This window comes from Seriola lalandi, unplaced genomic scaffold (genome assembly GCF_002814215.2).
Source record: "Seriola lalandi dorsalis isolate HSWRI2012SDOR001 ecotype SW California unplaced genomic scaffold, Sedor1 jcf7180002054673, whole genome shotgun sequence".
In the NCBI taxonomy this organism is placed as follows: domain Eukaryota; kingdom Metazoa; phylum Chordata; class Actinopteri; order Carangiformes; family Carangidae; genus Seriola; species Seriola lalandi.
The window spans coordinates 886,531-904,559 of record NW_019525226.1 but is presented as its reverse complement, the minus strand read 5'-3'; the positions used below and the strand labels follow the sequence as shown (position 1 = coordinate 904,559).

At 38.5% G+C, this 18,029-nt stretch overlaps 2 protein-coding genes across 3 annotated transcripts; both read right to left on the bottom strand.

Moving 5' to 3' along the window:
- Positions 1–596: 596 nt before the first annotated feature.
- On the bottom strand, positions 597–8,262 carry chic1 (cysteine-rich hydrophobic domain 1). 2 transcript variants are annotated; one of them, XM_023421622.1, is made up of 6 exons: positions 8,117–8,262; positions 4,988–5,042; positions 3,829–3,984; positions 3,379–3,435; positions 2,805–2,864; positions 597–2,053 (listed from the first exon to the last, which is right to left on the bottom strand). In XM_023421622.1, exons 1-6 carry the CDS (start codon positions 8,260–8,262, stop codon positions 2,003–2,005), a joined length of 525 nt encoding a protein of 174 aa, XP_023277390.1. In that variant the 3' UTR covers positions 597–2,002. The 2 variants fall into 2 exon arrangements, with proteins under 2 accessions (XP_023277390.1, XP_087034196.1); XM_087178070.1 differs by lacking the exons at positions 597–2,053; positions 2,805–2,864 and adding an exon at positions 2,871–3,142 and having other exon boundaries at positions 8,117–8,252.
- A 1,135-nt stretch (positions 8,263–9,397) lies between these two features.
- Positions 9,398–13,109, bottom strand: cdx4 (caudal type homeobox 4). The gene is given in 5 exon segments (XM_023421624.2): positions 9,398–9,862; positions 9,864–9,968; positions 9,971–10,096; positions 11,075–11,220; positions 12,674–13,109. Coding segments are annotated over 5 exon segments (897 nt in total). The 3' UTR covers positions 9,398–9,778.
- Between the last annotated feature and the right edge of the window lie 4,920 nt (positions 13,110–18,029).

Below are 18,029 nucleotides of genomic sequence, written 5' to 3'. Positions count from 1 at the left end.
ATTCTTCAGGTCAAGAATGTAGAAATGTTAAAAGAATAAATTACTTGACTAAACCTTGTGCTTATCATAAACTGCACTACATTTAATAATGCTCTTCAAAATTAACTAAAACTAGAGGTGGCAGTAACTTGAGTTGAAACTATTAGGACAGTGGTGAATAAAGATTACTGCAGTAAAAACCTCTTTAAACAGGGAAAGACTGTGAATGTGAAAACAAAAAAAACAAAGGACCATAAAATCAGCCCCAGTGAAGACCCAGTATTCGGGGGTTGTAGTGAGATACAGCAGAAACATGATCCTGTATTTTCTACTCTCTGACCGCTGATTCACAACATTAGAAAGCAGAAACAGGTTTTGGTAACAGCATTCCTTAGTTTTACAAATGTGTCGAGTAATTGCAGGCTGTCTTGTTAAATTTAACAATTCAACACCTTGTTAAACATGACTAATAGCCACATTTCTGGTAGTAGGGCAGCATGCTGTGGGCAAAGTGCATTAGCAAAGGTCCACAATGATCTGTTTTTACTCAGGTGACACATTGCTCATTGAGCGTGACAGATATTTCAAATGAAGAAGGACGCAGCAGCAAAGAAAAACCAAATCGACAATTTATTTTCTCTCTCCATAGGGATCAGGTCATCATGACAAACATTTACAAGAATTGTAAGGGGGACAATACTGGGAGGAGGATTTCAAATCTCCTTTGTACAAGAGAACAGATTTTAACCTGTACTTCTCTGTGTTTCACCAACTAATCCAGAGGCACTCTAATACAACGCAATACAGCAATCTCTTGACCAAGATTCAGGAAAATAATTTTAACACTGGACAGAAAGACTGAAACAAAGGAACCATCTGCTCAACACACCATGTACTGTTAATGCATGTGCTCCATAACACATAAGGAGGACCAAACACAGCACAGGGAAGAGTACAAAACTATAAAAATCAATGCATTGTTGGGACAAATTGGGGAAAAAAAGTGCAGAATTCAAATCATTATCTTCCAACTGCATGTCCAACATCAAAGCTGGAGATGCGACCATCTCCAGCTTTATCAGACGAGGCGTCATTGAATGTCATCTTCATTGGCAAAAATCACACGGCAACAAGCACAGCAGCTGTTGTTATTGGATGAATATTCAGGATGCATTATAATCTAAAATCCTGACTTTCTTTTGCGCTCAAGTGCAATAATCAGTCCTAACTCTGGCATCATGTACATTGTAACTATATGGCTTACAAGGTAAACAGGTCCATATAAACTAGAAAGGTACGTAGACATCTTTCAATAATCAAAACTATGGTACAGCAATATATTGGCAAAAAAACTAAAGACCTAAGTAACTTTATGTAAACAATGGTATACCACTGTACAGCTTATCCTAACATGATATTTACAGGTCAAGTTCTCTTACTAGCTAGTTCCCATGTACAGAGGGTTACATGTAAAGAAAAAACACAGGGTGATGACGTACACTGTACGTTAGGCAATTTCAACCATCCCATCAACTTGCAAAGAACTGGATTCAAAGAGAGGAAACCCAACAAACAGCGTTTGAATCTACAGACTTGATGAATTACCCAATGCCTTCCTCCTCCTGTTACATGTAGAGTTATTTAAAAAGTCATACATAAGGCAAGGATAGTTAAGGAAGGTGGAGGCATCACATTCTTTGCAAGGGATTACTGATATAATAGATGGGATACAGGTTGATGGTTCTTTGGGGTAAATGCACTTTTCGAGAGTTTCACTTGTTTGTCACATAACAAAAACACATCAGAGTGCAACAAAGGGGACATGTCTAGTTCTGTCGGGAAAATGTGCAAAATCTGCTCTAAAGCAAAGTGACAGTGTTGCAAATTCTAATGTACAAGGTACTGGGAAATGTACAGGTCGCCACGATAGACGCCGCTGCAGACCCTTATTTCAACATACTGTATATACAAGGCACTAAGGATAAGATTCAAGGGCCACACGTCCAGTCTGTTAACGGCCTCCTCAGTCCGGTCGGAGTATAGGATATTTGGGTAAGAATTCTATAAGAATCACCTGCAGAGAGAAAAAAGGCAAAACTAGTTATCAGGACCACTGCAAGATGTTTAAATATAAATGTGTTAACTAGCCCCAAAACTATTAGTCAATTAATCGACCAATAGAATATTGATCATTAAAGATTTATTTTATGGGTACTGTAGTTTCTTTAGAATTTCTTAAGCAGTGTTTTTGTGAAGAGCTTTTGGTATAAATCACGCAGAGAGACAAAGTTCTGATAAAACCACGCTGTCTCCTAAATTCTGCAACGGCAATAAATGTTTTGAAAGAAACGTAATGTCAACTGGATTTTGTTTTCTACTAATATAATGAGGAGACAACGCTTATTAACTGAACTTATCAGTAAGATTTTCAGTGAAAACTTATTGGGTTTTTTTTTTCCAACAAAATATCCAATGAGTGTGAACACAGCATCAACAAACTTTTTTATGGTTTACTTAATTTTGTTGAGTTTATAAGCAGGTGTTGATTTACACTGACATTTACTCTGGAGATCAACTGCTTGAAACCAATGCAAGTAAATATTCATTCATTATTGGACCGAACTTTATAGCTCAAATGTAATGAATTTGTTTTGATTGAATTTGATGATAGTAAGGAATATGTGCTCTACGGAAATGTGATGTGCATTTTTCATTATTTTCTTTTTATAGACAAAACAATAATCTGCAGATTAATCAGTAATAAATATAATCGCTAGTTGCAGTGACAGTAATTTATAGCTGTTTCGTTGTGACAGCCTACTTACATATTCCATCATATTACTGCTTTCACATTTTCTTTTACTGAGTTTCCAGTGCAGTCCCAGCTGATGAGAGAAGACATAGACACAATGAATGAACATCTCTCTCACTCTCAAACACACGCACGCGTGCACACACACACACGCACGCACGCACGCACGCACGCACGCACGCACGCACGCACGCACGCACACACAAAAAGGACAATCTGTCTGAAATTTCTCCTTCAGTGTCAGGGGAATTTGGGAGAAGAGCTGTCTGGTCTCGCTGGGGTCAAACGGTGGCCAGACACCCTGAAGAGCTTCCTTTATGCCTTTGCACAGCTACTAGCTGTAATTTGTTGCTGCGAGACAAAACAAAATTAACACAGCATTTTAGTGCTGACCTCACTGTCCTGACAGACCCCGTGCACCAAATGTGAGGCAAGCAGCTTTGAGGGACTTGTGCTGCAGCTTAAGTTTTCAAAGCAGATTAATTGTCATTATCCATCATGATAATACTCAACTTACACTGCACACTGACACAGACAATTAAGCACTTTCACACAGGTGCAATTGTGCCATTTGTTGTCTTCCTTACCTTGTGGTATAATCGGTTATTTTCCCACTCTAACAACTTCTGAATAGACCGTCTTGTCTGTTGGAACAGAAAACAATTGCATATACATTAACACAAGTAGAAGAATACTTATTACTCAATTTTACACTTTACACATAACAGTAAACAGCCACAGTGTTAGGATTTATGGACTGAACTCCCAATTTACCAGCTAGTAATTTTCACTTTGTTGTCAGTAATTCTGAGTGGTAACACCACCTTTAAATGACATACCCTTGAGCTGGGCAGGAGAGGAGCTGTGCAGTGCAATACGTCATTTCTGCACAGAGCCACTAATTGAACATGAGTTGTTATTACCCTCTACACTTAGACCAATACGGCTGAATTGCTGAAACAGCCCCTGAGTAATCAGCGCTGATGTAAGGGAGAGTAAAAAGGTCCAACTTGTGTCACAGGCAGTCTGGGACTTACTCTCTTGTTGAGGCAGATAACAGGCCATAGACTGCAGCCAACTGTACAGCAACAACACAGGCAGCCGCAAAGAAGCCACTTCACATTCACAGGCAAGTTCTTCTTCAAACAAGCATTCACCCTGCTGATGCTGGTTTTGAATTCCTCTGGCGCTACCTAGAAAAAAGAGGAGAAATGATGGATCTGTGCACCAAAATCAACAATTCCTAGATGTCATTTTTTATCAGAAAATTTAAACATTAAGCAAAAAGCTTAGAACAAAGGGGAGTAAGACAATTCAAGTGTTTCTTGGTAGTGCTGACATGAAAGATTCCTAATTGCTCAAAGGAAACTTGTGCACAAAGATCAAAGAGCTTTGGAAAACCAACAGGTAGATATTTGCAGATGTTGTCCAGAGATGAGATGACATCTCTAAATACTATGGCTCTGACTTGCTAACCAAGCTCTAGACTGTTCAGGGCAAGGACAGACTCAAAGGAGAGATAAGCTCAGTGCCTGTGGCAGCGCCGGCCAAACAACTTGAATGGATGCTCATTCCTGGCTGAGTCTGTACGCCATAAAACAGGGGTCGTAATCTTTTATGACAGGATGCAAAGGTCTCTTTGCAAACAGCCAAAGACCTCAGAATAAAGCCCAGCAGGGCCTGATCTGCACCCTTCAATCATCATAATTGTGACCTCATCCATCACGTCACCCTGGGTCACAATACTGAAGGTACCTTTTATTGCCCCACACTTCCCTCGGCCTGCTCTTACCCCTGCAGCCTTTTTGTGTTTCTGTGTCTGACCCAGGAAGCTTTTCTTTCTTGTCTACGACCGAGTCTTCATTTCATTATTTTATCACCTGGAGTTGGACCCTCCAAAACACTGGGGTCCCCGTCAACTGAGCCCCATAGAAGGCTTACTCATTTACAGAGCTGGACAGCAGCACATTCAGCCTCTTTTCTATGCACTTTGGTGCATTACTTGAAATGCATCGCCATCACATCACAACAACTTGGAGAGGTTTGAATAGGCTGGTTTGGGGAAGTTGGAGCTGTTAAAGACCCAAAAGAACAATAGAATCACTGTGGTTTTAATTGCTTAATTCTTCCCACTTGGAACTGAACAGAAAGCAGCCTGCAAGACTGAAATGCAAGAAAACTAAAAAGCAACTGTACCTTTCCCGTGAGAACAGAGGGAAATTCTGTGTCAAATCTGTTGCTCAGTCCAAACCTGAGAAAAGGGGAAAAAAATCAAATGTGATCACTGATATACTATTAAAAATATATAAGTACAAAATCTTTCATTACTATAAATGTAATGAGAACAAAAGCAATCTACAGCCAGAGCAGAAATATATTGTTAGATTACATAATGAGACATAACATGTTTATTCAAAAATTATTCATTCAGCACAATTCTGTTTAATATAAGTTAACTTTATGAGAAGGGGGGCATTAAACCACACTCAACTACAAAACAATGACACAGTAAACACTTATTCCTACTGCAGACCTTCATGTAATGACAGTAAAGATGCAGGAGTCCAGGTGACGAAGTTGCATCACAAAACCAACCAAAGCAGTACAATAATTAATAATTATTTAATAATTAATTATTTTATACCATTATATCATTTTATACCATTTTTATACCATTATCATCAATAAAAATCACTTCAAGTCAAACATGCCAAAAATAATTACAAACAAATTATAACTAGGATGATAAGCTTACACTCCCAAGCTTCCAATAAGCCATTGGTACTTTATTTTACTGTGGTGGCCTGTTTTCACTGATGAGAACTGGCCACTGTAGATTTCATGTGACATTCATATGCATATTGTGTTATCACTCCAAGGAAATAAAATCAATGGGCATATTATCCTTGCATTCATATTATTAACTATCCAATTACAGAAACATAGTTTATATGTGCCATATTGTCACAGTTTATCTGCAGAACTGTGCAAATGTTTTAGGCACTTCAGATGTTTAGATTGTCATCCATCACAAAATACTATTCATGGTATTATTTTTGAAAGCATCCTCACTTCACTTATAGGCCCTAGAAGTTTTGCACAGTAATGTATATATACAGGAGTGTAACCCAATACAAGTGGGCAGGGGTACAGTTTCATCTTTTTCTGCAGTTCTGAGTGGGCACATTAGCAATGCAGAATTTGCCATTAGTTGCTTATAAAGCAGCTTGACAACATGTCCCCTGATAATATATTTTCATGTATTTATCTTTCCTAGGAGGTTGTTCACATTCATATGACTTGACAACGTTCAATAATAATAATACCCATGAGAACAGTAAGAAATGGGATTATGTTTTAAAATTGATACCCTTTTCTTATTAGCATCCACGTGCAGGGATGGTAAAGGAGGCAAAGAAAGCTGATTCAGAATCTAGTCAGGTTAATGTTATGGTGAAAGTGAGGAGATATCTGACAATGATGACAGTGATGAAAATTTTCAGGTTTTCCAATTTGTTATGACAAGACTAACATATTTCATCAAACTGGAGAGCTAACATGCGTTAAGGTTTATGCTCCACTCTAGGACTGCAACAATAAGTCCTTTAATCGATAAGTCCAAAGACAAAAAAATCTGCAACTAGTTTTATATTTGATTAAATGTTTGAGTAACTTTCCTCAAATGTGAAGGCTTGATGCCTTGGTTTGTCATATGTGATCATAAACTCAGTATCTTTTTTGGACTGTTGGTCGAATAAAACAAGAAATCTGAATACATCTCTTTGGGCTGTGGGAAATTATATTAGCCGAAATGTACCTAGCTAGTCACTGGCAACCTCATGTAAACAATGGTGAAACTTAACAAAAATGTCTTAGTCTTCATTGGTGAAGTTGTGCTGACTTGGCAGATACCTTAACTGTGGTGGAGGAAGTATTAAAAACCTTTACTTAAGTAAAAGTATTAGTACAGCAATGTGAAAATACTCCATTACAAGCAAAAGTCCTACATTCACTAATGTACTTAAGTAAAGGTACATAAGTACCATCAGCAAAAAAAGTATCAAAATTAAGAGCAATATATTATCATAGCCCCTCCAAAATGTCACCAGATAAATCTGAGGGGTTGTGGGGAGAGAAGTAGGAGAGGAAAAAAAAAAAAATCAAAGCTCTGTTTAACAAAACTATTTTCATTTTTTTTCCTCAAAGCTTTACTTTTTGTGAATACTTGATAATCTTAACTCTTTGGGCTTCAAACTGTTCAAAATCTCAATAAACTCATCTGAGAGGTTTAAAGTGGAAATTGCCCTTTGGTGGGACTCTTGACAACTCGTATCTCAAACCTGCAACATCTGACATCTGTAACACAGGGCTCCAAGAGTTTGGACACTTAACTAGAAAATCTTATCTAGCTGCAAGTATTTTCATTATTGATTAATCAGATGATTATTTTTTCGATTTGTTGCTGTTGTTCAGTCACTGAAATATGTTAAAAAATGTCCATCACATCTTCACAGAGCCAAAAAATATAGGTTAAAATCTCTTGCTTTACTCAACCAAAAGTTCAAATACCCAAAATATTTTGTTTACAACGATATATGCCAAAGAAAAGTCCAAATACCCCAGAATATTTAGTTTACAAACACATATGAAAAAGAAAAGAATAGAATCCTGCAATTAGAGAGGCTGGAATCAGAGAAAATTTAGCATGGTTTCACAATTTTTGCTTGAAAATTGACTGAAACAATTAATCAATTATCAAAATAGCTGCTGATTATTTTTCTGCCAATTGACTTATAAACTCATCATTTTAGCTCTACAAGTAACCAGTAACGACAGCTGTGAGAAGTGGAGTACAAAGTAGAATGTTTCCCTATTAAAAATTAGGAATAGAAGTATAGAGTAGCATAAAATGAAAGTACAAGTACCTTAAAAGTTTACTTAAGTACAGCACATGAGTAAATGCACTTGGTTACTGTCCACCACTGTTTAATAGTATCTGTTGGAGACATTGCAACACTTGTCTGTTCGGTGATAACGTTAGTCACAGACTTGTAGCTTAAGGTACATCACATGTAAACTTGCCTTCCAATGCCTATCGGTTGCTGTACTACCACGTTTATGGTTGCCATGGGGATATAGAACTGTTAGGTTGTATCGTAATAATGCTCCGTTCGGAGGCAAACCGTTTATCCCCATGTCACAACATATGGCTAGCCGTCAGTTGTTGTGATTTGCGTTAGCTCACAGGCTAGCATCAGCTAAACAGGCTAAGGATAACAAAGCGACACTCGGACAGACAGGAGCGACAAACACGGCTCTGCTTACACTGTAATGTGCCCAGCCCCTCGCATAACCACGGGCTCCGGACAGTATCTGGGCAAGTGTTCCTCGCTCACTACGTGCTCATCCTCTTCGTCTTCTAACTCATAAATGGTATCAAAGTCCGCCATGTTGGGTAGTAAGACGCTCATGACGTTTCCCACGGTGCCGCGCACGGACGCTCGAGCGGGAGCGCGGAGCACGAGTTGTTAAAGAGCGACCATCGCCCCTATGTGTTCAAACCTGGTTCAAACCCTAGCACTCAAGTCTCACTCTGTAGAATCAAGTAGAAAAAGATTAACTTTTTTTCAGAATATTTAAAATTATAAATTCTGCACTCAGCATTTGGGATATTCAGGTAACTTATAAAACACAAACCAGCTCAAAGTCAAGAGAAGTCAAGAAGCCAGTCTTGCCACCCGATAATTAAGCTAACATGTCACCTAAACTAATTAGACTACACTGAGCTAAAAACATGCTCTAATCCGCTTTGTTTGGTTAGGACGGGCCTAAAACCAACCAAGATTACTACTTGTGCTATTGAAGTCTACAGACAGCTTCCATGAAACATTTTGATGTACAAAATGTAGGATGAATTCACCACATTCCTAAAAAAAATATGCCTAGTAGCTACTGTGCACCTGAGTGTTGTGTATAATGTGTTGAATGGAATAGCAAAAACAGGCTATTATGCTCTGAATATCATGGCTGTTTATTCGTGGACTCCTATACAGCTGGTTCGTTTTTAAAGTGTGCAAAGCATGGCGACTTCGGAGAGAACTGACAACAAACCAGCATAGACAGCACAATGTGAGGGGTTTCTTTTCCTTATTTTGCAACTATGTGATTCCTGTTTGAGCTTTGGGGAAGATGAATTCCCTTTGGATTACTCCAGTCAAAAAGCAGATGCATTGAGTTGATCAGTAGGCCTGTAATATCATCTCTGGAAAACGATGTGTAGCTGCAAATCTAGGCCATATTTATTCTCACTGGTTTGATAGACCTGTGTGCTTGGATTTTTTCTTTTTTTTTTTCAGCAGTATTATCAGGAAAATGCAATTGACTAATTGCCAACTGTATAAAATGTGTTATGGTGTTTAAACTAATTCCCCTGAAATGGACATCTTGAGGTGCTTTACTTGTTTTGCACCTACATTGCTTTGTTATTACATGCAAATGTAACCCAAACTTTGCAAAACCAAAAATCGGAAATGAGGAAAACGACAGGTGTACTGCAAAAAAACATTTTATTTACATTATGAAAGTTGCCATCAAACGACCGCTCTACCCGTATCATTACCAGCTGCTCAATTGTGCTGTTACAATTGTGCTGAAAAACGTGTGAAAATGATTTGTCAAGTCAAAGCACTTTGTCCAGTGTGACGTGAGCTACATACAATCCAGTATAAAACTTCCTTTGAAAGGTCCCTGAATTTTCATTTTATTCACAAACACATACACTTCATCGCATACAAAAAAAGGATATTTATATCTTATTAACTCACAAACAATTTAAAGCTTTTAAGTTTGAAACACGTCGATTTTTTCGTTTTTTTCATCCCCACGTTATTAGAACTATTCTATAAAAAGCAATATTTCAAGAGCCTCCAGCATTTCGTTGCTATGAATTAAACGTTTATCCACAGCTTTGTGCTTCAGGACGTGAGTTCAGATCCTCTGGCTGCCTATCAAGTGTCCTGTCAGCGTGTAGGAGTGCTCAGTTATGTTACATGGTCCAGAGGGTGAACTGTTTTACTGAGTCACAGTCACTTGCTGTATATTCCTGATAGATGGCAAGGTGTTCATTCCCTGAGGGGGGTACAGAGAGCCGTGGATGTCTGAGGGACTGAGGGACCCGGGCACCGGCAGAGGGCTTACTGAACCCGGGTCACTATGCACAGACCCCCCGCTGCCGTCAGACTGACCCATCTTCTTCTTTATCAGTTTCCTCTCCTTGGCTCTGCGGTTCTGAAACCAGATTTTCACCTGAAAAGGCAAAAAGAAAGTTCAATTAAATAAATGTTTTCGGGTATGTGCCACCTCCTTTAAAGTGAAACAAAACAAATCATTATAAATAGATAAGTCTAGATTGGAAATAGAAAATAATTAATGACAAAAATTAAGCTTGTATAATCTCTCATTATAAATAAAATAAAATGCATATAATAGGCTACATAAAAATAGATAGGCTTAAATTGGAAATTATTAATGAATAACAATATTAAATATATTATTGGCGTGTACTACCGAGTTTAATCTGATATTCCTTACTAAAATAAAATAAAACCCTTATAAATTAGTAAGCCTAGATAGAACTTAACTTCATTAAACAGTAACTGATAACAACAATAATGATTAAATGTGATATTTTTAGGTGTAAGCTAGTCCTTTATAAATAAAATAAAATAGAAAATAAGTCATTCAAATAAATTAAATTTCCTATTAACAGATACATAGGACAAGTAGTAGTAGCTCATGAATCATAAATACAATAATAAATATAGGCTAGGTGTAGCATAATGAATACATTTCCACAATTTCTTGTTTCTTGGTGTGATTTCAAAATAATAGAAAATAAAACGCCTGTGTATTCACCATGGGCAAATATAATTAGAAAGATCAGGAAAATTATAACCAATATAATATTTTCTTTATGGGGCTTTAATGATCCAAGAATTATTCGTTGATTTAAAAAACACAAAAAAACAAAACAAAAACAAACAAGAGCCAATAGGCTTTATCAGGGGTTTAGATAGGACTATAAATATATCCAAGGCAGTTATCACTAATGAAAAAAAAAATGAAATAATGACGTTTTCTATAGGCTTCATTTTGTAAGTTACACATGTGAAAACAAGCCTACATCTCTATGTGGTGTGCTCTATGTATGACATATGTAAAAATGAGTTATTGCATCCATCTGCGATGAAAACAAACCAGGCACAAGTATTTCAATCGACATACCTGTCTTTCCGACAGGCCGAGGTTGACAGCCAGTTCAGATTTCCTCCTGATGGTGATGTATCTGTTGAAATGAAACTCCTTCTCCAGCTCCAGTCTCTGATGGTCTGTGTATACTACCCTGTATTTCTCCTTCGTTCTCGTTTTACCTGCGAAGGTGACAAAAGAAAACCCAAAACACAGCGTGAATATTTTTGCTTGTCCGTTTCTAGGATCATCTGCCAGCAGCCAAGTGGCTGAACTGGAAGATTTACACAGAGCGGGCTGCATGCCAGGACCGGCCTATCTGCACACAGCATCTTTATTAGCTGTGTCTTAAATCCACATCTCTTTGCTTTATCTACACATACGCAAATTGAGCTTTTTGATCTTGCTTTGATGACAACTGTAGAACAGTGAATTTCAAACAGCCACGATTCAGATCCTGCACTGACAAGTTAAAAAGAAACACTCGACACAGGAGATAATAGAAGTATCTGCACTTTACGTTAAACACCTCCCGACACCATGTAGTTTACATTACATTTGTTAGACCAGTTTTACAATTTTATAGGCCTGTGTGAGTGCGTGTCTAGTGTTACTGTTAGAAAACAAATGTTTGACAGTGACAAATCATGTCCAAATAAAAAGAAATAGCGATGGACACTCATATTCCTAACATAAATACAGCCTGAATTAATTTTAATGAATCTATGTTGGTGTAAAATAGTTGCGCTGTTTTATTCTAGGGCACATCATTTCATAATATTCGATTTGAAACTGTAATTTACGTCACTGTTAAGACATACAGTAGGTATAGCTCCACGTTTGAGACTTTAGCTGTGAAAAACCCCACTCTTTCCGGCAATATAACTCTTGGAGAGGAAGAGAGGTTGGTGCATATCAAAGTGAAGAGGTGTTGAAAGCAAAGGCCACTGCCTGGATATGACGGATAACACTCAAAACACCAAACAATGTGACAGGAAAGTCGACCTCACATCTCCAGGAATAATGTCATTAACATCACAACTGGGCCTGGCGCCGATTGCTCACACCTTTTTTTATTTTCTTATTTCCACCGCAGAAGAGAATACAGTAGACTGGGCTGCTGGCCTTCAGACCATCTTAACCATCACAATTATGAGATGTGGAAATTATTATTGGATATATTTAACTTCTTTCTGCTGCTAGTCTGATCAAAATGTATTATGTTAAATAGGCTTTTATCAATTATAGACTAGTAATACTCTCATTCTCATTTTACCCTTGTGTTATCTTAAATGGAGAGAGCCCGCATAAGGCAAGTGTCACAGGACCAGTTTCCTTCTTATGCATTCTTAAGCACTTTCCTTTTTCTTGTTTTTAATTACATTTCCCCAATATCAAGTTTGACCCATTGACCCTCCGCTCTTGTTTTCAATTCAACATGTTCGATAATTAATTTAATTTTAACTGACATGGAACTGCCAGAAAAATAATTAAAACGCGTAAAATTCGGTGAGACTCAAAGAGAAGCAAAAACTCTTACAGGCGCAAAAACTGTTTTTCATGCAACACTGAGGCAAGCGCTTCAGCGCATCGAATAACATAAATTTGACCCAATGTTTGGGATGATGGACTCACCTGTAGAAGATGATTGCGCAGTTTTACTCATCCACTGGTATGAATTGCGTCTTTCTCTATCTGGAGAAAGTTGTGCAACGGTAACGTTGTCCGGCGGCGGCTGTAACACCGCAGATCCTGGAGGATGCATGTGAGTGTACTCAGAGGAGCAGTAAGGAACCTGTCCAGGAGAGGAGTTGTTCATGGGTGTAGGAATAGTATTAGGTGGTCCCAGACTATATGCGCCCCAGTCCTCTCGTGGGGCGCCATATGTAGGTCCCCAACTCCCCGCAGATTGTGCGTGCGTATCCATGTTTGGCACATGATGGTATCCAGTAAAGTCGGGGTACTGTGGTGTAGAAACAAAATTCTGTGGAGGCAGATTGATGCTCGATCTTCTCACTGGCCCTTGGTGATACATGCCGCTTTCTTTATCCAGTAAGTATCCCACATACATGATTTGTACAAAAAAAATTAAATATAGCAAAATCAGCAGAGGGGATGATGTGGCCTGTTTTAAGGCGACATTGCTGCCCTGAAACTGTTTTCTAAAAAAAACAATCCTGCTTTTTATAGTCCAGAGAGGTTCCCCAAGTGTGAAATGCGACGTAGTTCCAGTCTGTCTCCAGTCTCACATGATGTGGCTCTGTTGACAAGATGGTAAAGGTATACTAAGGCCTGTCTGACGTCAGCCAACTCCTCAACTCTTGGAGATTTGCATCCAAATGAGAGTGACCGGTGCTGCCGGCCCAGCTGTCCCCTCGCGCCTGTCCTGTATGGCGCGTCATCACCTGACAGTCGGCCTATCCTGAACATGAGTTCTCCCCTCCGTGAATACATTAACGCCGCGGCCTATCAGCTGCACACGCTGCACAAACCGGCAAAAAGCCAAGTTAACACGTGCACAAATGCATTAAGCAAGCAAGCAAAAAAAAAAAAAGATCTGTGCGTAATTGCGCATAGATACGTTTTGTTATACAACTTTATTCACCTTCTTGTGACAATTCATTTCGCTTGAGCCTATAATAGTGGAATATAGTTGTATAGGTTTAACTTTCCCAATTTAGGAGATCGATCATGTTTAAAAACCTGTCATAGAATTCAGCTGTTTCCGACCACGCTTCACGCTGAATCCCGTTTTATTTCAGATATTCACTTGCAAACGAGGTGCAAAGTACGAGAGACTTTTTTCTCCAGAAGCAAGCCGGACCTTTAGTATTGCGTGTTCACACCTAAAGGTCGCACTTCACAGCTAATTCCGGTTACAAGGAAACTCCAACAACCCCCCCTGTGACAAACAGCGGCCTGCCACACATCAGTCACCGCTGTCTCCTGCAATTTACACTCAACTTAGTTTTCTTTTTCTTTCCTGCTTAGTTTTTAATGTCAAATGTGTGTCACGGCTCTCGGGAGAAATAACGGCACGATTCAAGATCTGAGTTTTAAAAACCCATTTGGACACAGTCAGCCAGATCCTTCAGTTAATATAGGCCACTGCCACATTTAGGCCAAACAGGCTCATTCAGCTTCAGAGAAACAAACTCACTGAGCATAAATTTGAAAATGTCAGACATGTTTAGGATTATTTTTTCAATGCACTTTTCTTAAAAAGAAAAATCAAGAATTCACTTTTAAATCCAAAACTGAGCTGCAGTCTTGTGTGTATCATTACATTTGGATAACATTATACGCACTTCAGAGGAGCACACTTCTTTTAATTTCTTATTATTCTCCTGCAGGTGTCCCAGGGCTAATTTAGCAGAGTTGTGTAATTGGCTTGTCTGAAAGTACGATGCAAAGTCATAAACGCTGATGGGTTTCACTGAAGCGTCTGTTTATCGACCAGAAAATATTTATGAGACAATGTAATGATGGAGGTGACCTTTGACAGTCCACGGCCAGCCACTTATGTGATTTATATAGAGTTTAATAGGCTCTCCTGGCTGTCAGTCAGCTGTCTGTTTATAGAGGATCCTGGTAAGTATCAAGTATGACACGTTTTCTTTTGCTTTTTCGGGGGAACTTCAGCAGAGACTTTACTCTGCAGTGTGGAACAGTCACAATCACCAGTTTAAGTAAATAAAATACACATTTCTCAGGGAATTTAAACAGTTTCCTCTCAAAGGAATTTGCATATTTGCAGTATAAAGCAGTTTATTCTCAGGGTGGTGGAGTCCAGGATTTCTGTTCATAAAGTAGGATCATGGAAAAGTTGGTAAGGAGGCAGGTCAGGCCTTTTGAGAGGAGCTGACTCATTGAATCACCTCTGTAGGAATAACAAGGTTTTCTCATGTCTTTTATTTCTTAATTTTAAGACTACATCCGGTGGCTTAAGAAGTTTTCTTTTATGACGGTTCCCAGTCCGTTGCCATCCTCTTCAGACTTGGTTGCATCTCTACACTGTCTTTGCACTGAGGTTGCTTTGTTTTGTCCTGTGATCTCCACAGCCTGAAAACTGTTGAGTCAGACTCGCTGCTGCCCTCCTGTGGACTGCTGCAAACTGGTGACTAATGAAATCTGTAGGACCACACACACCGGAGTATTTACCTCAAGAGGGCAGCCTCTACCCACTAACATTACTGTAAATGACAGTAGTATTAAGTAGTATTTCATTATACAGAATATCCTGTGACACATGACAAGAAGTTACTGTGATAATCTACAAACCACAAGAACTGTAATATTTTCTTTGGTAAAAATCTAATTAGACAATAAGTAGTTCTGTCTTCAGGAAACATCCTAATATACATTATGTTTTATCCTCAAATGCATTTTGAGGCACCTCTCGTTGAATTTAGTAATACACAGAACATAGAAATGAAAGGGAAACCAAATAAGTTATCATGAATGATGGCCTGGTAACACTTCACTTTAACTTCAGCTTTATTCACAAAGGGATTGTAACTCATTATATCGTCATTGTAAGCAGATGTAAGGACATTTTAAGTGTTTATTACAGTAATTTACTGTATTTGTCAACAGTCATAACAGTTCCCATGAAGTATATTTTAGTATATTGTCGTTTATTATGTATCTACACATCAGTCACATCATTGTCCAATTACATCTGCTCACAGCTACATTACACTGTCATAAAATATTTATTAAATGTGTTTATTCTCCTGATAATTTAAAGTAGTGTTACCAACAATGATGATGTGTGAGGAAGAGTCATTTAAACAGAAAAATCTTCTCATCTTTTCTTGCCACATTTGTTCTTTCACACTAGATGATTCTGCTCATACTTACTTTGTGATACAGGCCGAGCAGTAGTTTGTGTGTTTGTATGTTTTCTTTTGGTACATTCACCTCACAAGGCTCAACTCCTCATGTTGCTCTCCCCTTTCTCAGGTTTTGAAGTTTCTGTTTCAGATGATTCCTGCAACATCCTCATGAATAATGAGTATTCTTACAGTAAGCGGAAGAGAAAATGTTTTACGTGACTTCTTGAGAATTGAGTCATGACATTTAGTAGCTGACTGACTGTACCAGACGTTTTGTCTCACATGTCACATGCAGATGAGTTGGAGTTGAGTGCAGGGTGTATACAGTAAATGTGGTAGTGTGTCATCAGGACTTCTGTCACACAGTGTCCTAATTCTCCTGGTTTTCGGTTTTCATTTTCCAGGGCAGCCGCAGTCTATGACATAATCACCACAGCCGGATATTCAACAAGAACAGACTTGTTCACGGTTACAGATGCAATCGAGCTCAGTGTCAGAAGAATAAAATGTGAAGTGTATTTCAAGTTGGATCTTGCATTTTAAATCATAGATGAGGTTTAACAGTAATCCTGATAGCGAGGTCTTAGCAGCTTTGTCACATTTTGTTTTTTGATTGTCTGTTAAGGTCTCTAGTGTTTGGTTCAATTTATATATATTCTACTATCTTACCCTTTCACTGTAAAAGTCTAAAATGTGTCCTGTATATCAAATTCCTAGTGTATTGTGCTTTTGGTTTGAAGCACTGTATAGTCCATGTACAAGCTGCATGTTTGGTCACTAGATGGCGCAATTGAGCTGTCATAGATAGATAGATGGATAGATAGATAGATAGATAGATAGATAGATAGATAGATAGATAGATAGATAGATAGATAGATAGATAGATAGATAGATAGATAGATAGATAGATAGATAGATAGATGTGTGATGTGTGAATGTGGGAAATCAGCAGAGTTTTTTCTTCCTCAGTATCTATGATGTTGCACAGATGTACAGCTGAAGACTGACAAGCTGACGTTGATACTTTCCAGGATGTTTTAGAGGTTCATGCTGGGTTTTCTGGCTCCGATCCAACTGCTCTGTAACACTAATCCGACAAAAAAACGTATACAAATTGTACAAGCCTTGAAAAAGCACAAGCCTTGAGCTACATCAGGCAGAAATCATAAATCATTATTCTGGTTCTCTTGTCTTTGCAGGATGTACACCCTGGGGTCTGCTTGACCCTGTCCACCATGGCGCACTTGACCTCTCGCAGTTGTTTAAATGAGTCCCATCTCGTATTTTCTTGCTTTCTGGAACTGCTGTCCAACATCTTATAGATTCTCAGATTGATTGGTTTGGGAGAGCCATGCGTTCATTTGGAGTGATGTGAGCGATCAGTGCAGTTTTAACAGATGTGCAACACCGAATACACTTTGCAAATGATATAAAGGAATTACTCAAATTTCTCATTCAAATAAACAAAGTCAGAAAAGTTGCCTCTTTTCCTGAGCTCAGCACACTGTAGTGTGCATGTAGAGAACCAGTGAATCAGTGACAGTTGGTGGGGAAGCAGCCCAAGAATTCAGTTTGTTGCATAACTTCACTGATGTTATTCAAGTGGCCACAGCGCTCAGCAGGAAAGGAGGTAAAACAGGACCATCTGCTACTATTTTTAGAGAAACTGCCTGCATGGCTGACACACAGGCACCGATCCTTGTTGGTTTGTCATCTTTAATGTGAAACACATGTAAATGCAGCAAACACAAGTCATGTATTTGGATTAATTTATTCAGGATATGACAGAAATAGATGTTGGCAAGATTGTGAAAAAATGTTTGTGCTTACAAGCTGTTATTGCTTTGCTTGAGAGCGAACATTTTTTACATCCTTGGGGCAGGGGTGTTGAGGAATTCAGGAGGGGGGGCGGGTGGTGGAAACATCATCATGTGAAGGCCCAACACGAAGAAACGTGGATAAAAAATTTACATAAGAAATTCACTTTTTAATTTGATTTAAAACCCGGATAAGCACAGACTATGGTGTTGTACCTTAAACGATCTTTAAAGAAAAAGAAAAGATAAAAACAAACTACACACAGTTCTGCTTGACACAGCAAACAACCGAATACCAAGAAAAAAACGATCTGAATTTTCTTGATGTATGGTAAC

What these genes read in the sequence shown, in the direction of transcription:
- chic1 (XM_023421622.1), bottom strand. Translation starts at nt 8,262, where the DNA reads ATGAGCGTCTTACTACCCAACATGGCGGACTTTGATACCATTTATGAG. An exon ending in TTATCTGCCTCAACAAGAGA is followed by an intron (nt 3,436 to 3,828) that starts GTAAGTCCCAGA and finishes CTGTTCCAACAG; the next exon opens with ACAAGACGGTCTATTCAGAA. An exon ending in ATAACCGATTATACCACAAG is followed by an intron (nt 2,865 to 3,378) that starts GTAAGGAAGACA and finishes TTCTCTCATCAG; the next exon opens with CTGGGACTGCACTGGAAACT.